The sequence below is a fragment of the Lutjanus erythropterus genome, chromosome 19 (genome assembly GCF_056507025.1).
Source record: "Lutjanus erythropterus isolate fLutEry1 chromosome 19, fLutEry1.hap2, whole genome shotgun sequence".
NCBI lineage: Eukaryota > Metazoa > Chordata > Actinopteri > Lutjaniformes > Lutjanidae > Lutjanus > Lutjanus erythropterus.
The window spans coordinates 7,155,354-7,162,590 of NC_139335.1; the positions used below are offsets into that span (position 1 = coordinate 7,155,354).

Here is a 7,237-nt window from a genome sequence, read left to right on the forward strand (position 1 = left end):
CCTTCATTTCCCTGTAATGACTTTCAAACGGAGATACATGCAAATGTGTTTCACGAGTATGTTTAATCTGTCTGGTTCACAGTTTGACAGGAGTTTCGGCACTGTATCCATCTGTACCTGAGCTGACATTTTGCTGAAAATATTTTACAAACTAAATGCAAAAAAAGTGGGGTGTAAAATGTAAATAAAAGCAGAATGCAATGAGTTGCAAAATCTTGTTGAACTTCTGTAATGCAGTGCCGCATGAAGGATCAGAGGTCACAGGCATTCGATGGCGGTTTTCAGCCTTGCTCCTTACGTGCAGAGATTTCTCTGGATTCTCTAAATCTTTTAATGAAACCATGGATCATAGATGGTGATTCTTCTTCCTTCATCAGTTAACCTGTTTGCCTGTGGAAACAGGAGCATTTATCGTTCCCCTCTTGCTTTCATACTGCATTCATTTGAATACAAGTCAAAAAATATTTGAAATGATTGCATTCTGATTCTATTTACGTTTTACACAACGTCCTACCTTTTTTGGAACTGCAGTTCAGAGAATAACTGTGAGTGAAGTGACTGTTGATTGCATTCAAACAGACACCGCTGGCTCTTTAGAGCATTTTGAAAGCAGCTTTCACAGTGAATCCCAGACGATCAATAAAGCCTTCCAAAAGCTTTATTGATTGCTTTTGATGCACTGTGATGCACTGTTACTTTTGTGATCTAAAATTTCTTAACAACAGACCAGACTTAGGCCAATTAATATATCATGTATTCACTTGTCTATTCAAAGCAGTGCACCCTGTTGTCCATAAGATGGCAACAGACAGTACACAAATTGCTGCGAGGATGAAAAACAACCATCAGAAAGTCAATAATTGCTTTTAGGTGGTTTTTGTTATCCTGTTACATTGATCTATGAGAGTGCCAGTATTCTATGATTTATGAAACAGATCATGTAAGAGTATAAGAGTGTAGAGTTATGACCTTCCAAAAGAATATTGCTAAAGCTTTCTGTCTTTTTTTTCCAATTAGGATAATTTTGTTTAAAGTTTTGGGGACCTTTTGAGAACATTTCACATCATGAGTGAAAATTCTGTGTAGGAGGAAGAAAAGTGGGCAAAACTGTGTCAGTATGGCGCCTTTTGTATGAGAGAATGAAGCCCATAGAACATCATTAGCATGACTTTTGAATGTGTTTGTCATTAGAACTGAAAAAGGGCATCTGGGCTTTTTCTATATTTATAGTTTAGGACTCACACATTAGCTAATTAACTCCTGTCCCTTACTACTCATTATAATGGTATGTCTTTGTAAACCTTTGCCACAAAGAAATACCTCCAGTTCATCAAAGGTCCAGAGAGGAGCCTAGGAGATGATCTGCCACGGGGGACTAATTAAGCTTGACATCAACTCTAGAAATGAGCAAGAAGCAAGAGAATTAGCAGTTTTGTGTCATGTTTGTGGTCAGCCTGAATGACGTCCATCGGTGTGGACATCGCAGAACAATATAAAAGACACTTGGGGAGATGAGAAGATCAGATGAATCCCCTTCACACAAGCCAGAAGATGACGTGGTTCCCCACCAACTTCCAGAGAGCGACCGGGATGGACACGTCTAACCGGGTAAGACAGCTTGAGTTTGATTTTGTCTGACGTTGGCGGTTACTCTTTCATGGGTTTGTTTGTGGCTATGTCTGATTTATTTCCTTCACATTTTCACATTCTTTTGGTCTCATCAAGACGGAGAGAAAGAGTCTGAAAGACTTTTGATAAATTTGTTGTGTTGGATTCATGCATTTGTTATGAATATAGAGTCAGTAGGATTTGTCCAAGCTGTTCGTAAACATATCACTAAAATTTGAAGGGTTGCATTTATGGGGAACTGTTTGGCGGTCACTCCTACGAAAAGTCTTGGACAGATTTTCTCTGTTCAGGTGATCGATAAGGATCATAAATGGGACATTTTAAAAAAGGTTAAACACTTTCTGTGGGGTGATCAGGCATGTCATTGGTAATCAGTGTCTTTATATGGTATTTTTTTAAGGACAAAGGTTGAAAATTATCTTATTATTCTTATGCAGTATTGAAAAGTAATTAGTAATTTCCAGGTTACAGTAAACTAAGAGGGCTGCAAAGATGCAGTGGAAATTAAACTATTTCAACTAATTTTCAGTTTCCTACATACAATAGAGACTAAAGTTTTATTTAATATTTAAGAGAAAATAACAGTAGTTTACTTCCTTGTGCAAGTTTTCCAAGGGCTGGCCAAATATAATACCTGGCTGCTGAAGGATTCAAAATGGAAAACTAGAGCTCAGTGTCGAAAAATCTACCAAGAAGTCTTGGGAAGAAATTTGAGTCTGGAATGGTTTGGAATTTTGAAGTGAAAACTGTAGAAACCCTGCAAACTGCACTGTAAGCGCCTTTTAGTTCTTATGTGTCTGTTTCTATAAAAATATAATCATTTGTATGGGATTTAGACATATTCATATAATCATTTTGAATGATGATCATGGCCTTTACAAAATAAAATACATCCTGTTCGGTCGGGATGATTTGTTTATGAAATTTCACTTTGACTAGAGATTAAGGTTTTAGCAGCTTTATGTGGAGTAACTCAGTATGATATTATTGCAGATTCAGCGATTCATATCCTTTATGCATGGATAAATAACTGTGTGCTTTTCCATTATCCCAACAGCTGGTCATGATGATACTCTGTGACTGGAGGTTAGGGTTATATAAAGAATATATGTCAGGATCATCTTATTGGAAAATCAACATTAAACATATTAAGATCCAACTAGAAACAAGTTAAAGACATAATATGCAGCTTCCAGTCATGGTGGCAGTGTCTGTATCTGCACAAAGACTCTGTCCTCTGCCTGTATTTTCTTATTTTCTCATTATTTTGTTGTGCTCAGCACGGTTTACCAACCTAAAATGTTGGTATTTGACGTCCTGGGAACGAGACTCAACAATGCTCTATCTTTTTGGTGCATTTAAGAACAGCTTGGATAAATTCTGACTCTACTTTGGAGCATTTTGTAAAAGCACTACAGTATAAAACACACATGCTGAATAATATTTACTCTTCAAAGACGTGCAGATACAGAATTCTGTTTTTAAAAAGTGCTTTTAATAGATCTTTATAGCCCTACAGATCATATTCTTGTATTTTTCTCTTTTGCCCTGCAGAAAGTCCTGGTGCTGGTTTTGATGCTGCTGCTGTCTCAACTGTCCTGCGATGCTCACAGCGTGTCTGAGTGCTGCAGACAACCCTCTCGCTCCTGTCGCCTCTACGTGTTGCTGTGCCGCTCTGGGGGCAAGACCTTGGGGGGAGCTCTCACGGGAGACGCCGCCGCCGGCATCCTCACTCTGGGCAAACGGAAAGAGGACGACGATCGCCTGCAGAGCCGACTCCACCAGCTCCTCCACGGCTCCAGGAACCAGGCGGCGGGGATCCTGACGATGGGGAGGAGGACTGCAGAGAGGGCTGGAGAGCAGTACATGGACTGGATGGCTCAGTCAGGAGCTACCTTCACAACACCCCTGCCTGTTTTAAGCTAAATACCTCATGGTATAAGCTTCCTGAGACTCTGTTCAGATCTATATAAAAAAAAATCATACTTGTTTGGCAAGTGTTTTCCAAGTAGACGCAACTTTGTGGTTTTCTTTGAACTGTGCCTTTTTAATGTGACATGATTTGTATTTGTAGATATCATTATAAAGATGTGCAATATTGTACAGATATAGAAAAAGGCCTTGTGGTGTAATTAAAAATATAAAGCTGACAATGTGTCTGTAATCATTCTTGTTGGGTTCCATCATCCAACATCAGTGAAAAGTCAACAAAATGACAAAAATCAAATGCAGTAATGATTTTACATAAACATATGCATTTTTGGTCTTTTGCACTCGCACAATATATTCTAGTAGGACCTTAAACTAACTAATAGCAATGTTTTAATTTGTCACATGACTCTCTGGAGGTTATGTTGAATCCCTTTTTTCACAGCCTTCCTAACACGGTTCAGCTCCAGCATATTTCTCCACACAAAGTGGTCTGAAAACAGATTTTTTCTATCATTTTCACTGTGGAAAAATTGATTTATAGAGGTAAGTAAAATTTATTTGCAACTGTATTTAAACAATAGCCATTTTTTCCATTACTTAATATTATGGTGTGGTGTTGCTTTAAGGTAATACACCCTTAAGTTTACCCTAAAAAATTATTTATTGAAAGCATGCCATTTGTTTTTTTTTGTTTTTTTACTTGTTTCAAAATATACAGAGCAGCTGAACACACTGATGGTAAACCGCGAGCACCATTTGTTGTGTTTTCCATAATTTTAGCCGTAGACCTTTTTCACAGCAGCCATACTGATATAAATCAGTAGGGTTAACACAGGTTAAGAGTGATGCACAACCCTGACTCTGTTTGAACTGAATGGAGCAGATCTTAATCAGTATCACTGGTAACACCTGTGTTGACCTGACTGATGTGAAAAAGGCCCAGCTGTTGCTGAATCTTCTGCTACTGATGTGCAAAGTGTTAGAATGTAAGTAAGGAGTGTTGTTCCATTGGCATCACTAGATGTCAGCAAACAACTACTTTCCATGTAAAGTTATAGTGGAGTAACAAGGTCCTCTGTGTGTGTTGTAATCTCAGCTTCTCTGTTTGTTGTGGCAGGAGACCCCGAGTCCCTCTCTGTCCTCCCTGTGTCCATTTTCAACATGACAGCCAGGTAAGAAACTTTCTCATATTTACAGCTAAAACATTTGAGGTGAGAAGTTAGCAATGCTGTAACAGAATGTTGATCCATATTTGATCGGCACTGCCTAGTTTGACTGGTTTTTCAACAGTCCAATATGATCGATGCAAAGATTTGCAAGCTTTTATTTTGAAATTCTCGTGACACACACCTATATCACCATTTCCTCCAAAGTACACCCAAACATTCAAACAGTTCACAGTATGCAAATGTTTCCTATCGGCCACTGTGTTTGTTTCAGTTCTTTAATGAGTGGAAAAAAAAACGCTTTGCCGGTTTAACTGAGTTGAATGTCTTTGCGGAAACAACTTTGCTGCTGAAGCGAGTCTGTTTTTCTTCCCATTGTCTTGACCTGCATTACTGACTTAAAGTCACACAAACAAACTAAACTAACAGATCTAAGCAGTGCTCAACAAGTAACTCTCGTGTTGTGCAAGGTAAAATTACTGATTTTGCCAATGAAGTTTGGTTGATTTGGAGAGAGCAATATTTGGCTTATATAAAGGCCAGAAACTGTTGCGTGTCTGTAAATAATATTCATGCCGTCTAAACCTGCTCTATATGAAAAGTGCCCTGATATAATTTCTGTTAAATAAAATTGAATTGAATGTTGCATACAGCACCTTTAAATAGCTGATGGAGTACTTTTGTTCTCAGTAAAGGGGAGGGTCCAGAGCAAATTCAAAATTCCGCACCCATCCCCACCCCACAAACTTTTTGTGCAGCCCCTCACACATCAAATCAAAGCCCAGCATCCCACCACAAGTGCGGGAATAAAGAGGACCACAAGATGGTGCTGATACGACATAAAGTCACATTGGTGATGCAGACAATAACCTGTCCAACAGTGTGTCTTGAGATTGTTTTGTAAAAAATATGAAAGGAAAAAAAAGGAAAAAAAAGTTTTACAGTCACCTCTGCTGGTCCTGACCTCTGTAGCACAACTGTGTGTATGCATTTACATTTGCCAACCAAAGTTTTTAACAAAAAATGATTTTTATTTTAAGCTAAACGTGAATAATCTTGAGGTTCAAACCTGCACTTTGTCACGCAAGAAACTATTGATATGTTAACTTTCACTCAATTAAAGATAAGAAATACCTTTATTGATCCCACACTGGGAAAATTCACAAAGAAAAGAAATCAAAGTTTGTATCACTGTTTAGTGAATAATAAAAATAACACCTCTGTACTTTAAATCTGCTTGTTATGTTTGAAAATGTTAGACACAGTCAGATTTCTTTTTCACCATTTAGAGACTACTTATGTAACACTGGCCTCAGCTCTTGCAGTGTGTTTTTGCCCAGGAGGCACTGTATGATACTTTGGCTTTCTGTCCACAGTCTGAAGTAAACTGATAAAATAATCATCAACTCTGGATATTAAAAAAAGAAGAAGAAGAAAGATTGAGAAGCTGGGACTGCAGTTGCTGTGGAAACGTTTTGAACCGAGCTGCTCAGTGTGCAGAGATGATGCTACTGTCACAGACACACAGTACAATGAGTGCACAGAGCCACCCTGACATCATCCGCTGATTTGTGGACTCCTGTTTTGAAGCCTTGTGTTTCAAATTATGTGGTTTACCATCATGGTTTTTTGAATCCAGAGCATGCAGTGCTGACAAGAGCATGGAGCTGGTGGGTGTGCTGCACCGTACCACAACTTGGCTCTGGTTCTTTCATTCAGCAGGAAATAATAATGGTGGTCTGCCCAGTCATGATCTTTCTCGCGCTGTAACTACTCTAAAACATGTTTCTGAAAACACAAAATTGGCAAAGTAGTGACAGAATGTGAATCCATATTTGAACTACATATCCCAGTTTGACAGTTTGAGTGTCATGAACCCTGTGTGCTGCACTGGACGGACTCATTGAGACTGACGCTGCTTCATCGTCTGTTTTACTCTAAAGGGGACCATAATTTAGTAGAAAAGGACTCGAAACTACACCCTGAAAAGTGAAGAAGTTGAGAAAAACAAAATTTCAAGGCAACTTACCTCAGTAGAGTTTTGAATTTTGAGCCCAACTCAAATTCACAAGTTTTGAAAAAGTTTTACCAACTAAGTTTTGCTCAAATAATTTACCTTTCTTCTTTAGATAAACTAGTATCTTTGAGTTTTAACTCCAACTGTTTTAATGATTTATTAGTCGCTAAAGTAATTCTTCACACAAAACTGGCAGGAAATGCTGTTTATTTCCTGTCAAATATGGAGACAATCACATTAAACTGAATATCTTGGTTATGCACTGCATCAGCTTTGATTCAGGAAAAACTGGGATGCACTAACATTGATTTTAATAGGCTGGTTTTTTTTTTCTGTTTTTCCTTGGCATGGATAACGTTTTAATAACCGACGCATTAATGAAATGTCAGGTCACAGCGGATGTGTGATTGCGCACACCAGGTTCACACTCCCATATGGCACCTGGTGGAAAGTGGTAATTGACAAGGAGGCTATACAAAGAACTCGCGCGTAC

At 38.5% G+C, this 7,237-nt stretch overlaps 1 protein-coding gene across 1 annotated transcript; it reads left to right on the forward strand.

Annotated features, from left to right (window-relative positions):
• Positions 1-220: 220 nt before the first annotated feature.
• Positions 221-3,773, forward strand: hcrt (hypocretin (orexin) neuropeptide precursor). Its single transcript, XM_084745177.1, has 2 exons — positions 221-1,608; positions 3,184-3,773. Exons 1-2 carry the CDS (start codon positions 1,525-1,527, stop codon positions 3,553-3,555), a joined length of 456 nt encoding a protein of 151 aa, XP_084601303.1. The 5' UTR covers positions 221-1,524; the 3' UTR covers positions 3,556-3,773.
• Positions 3,774-7,237: the final 3,464 nt, after the last annotated feature.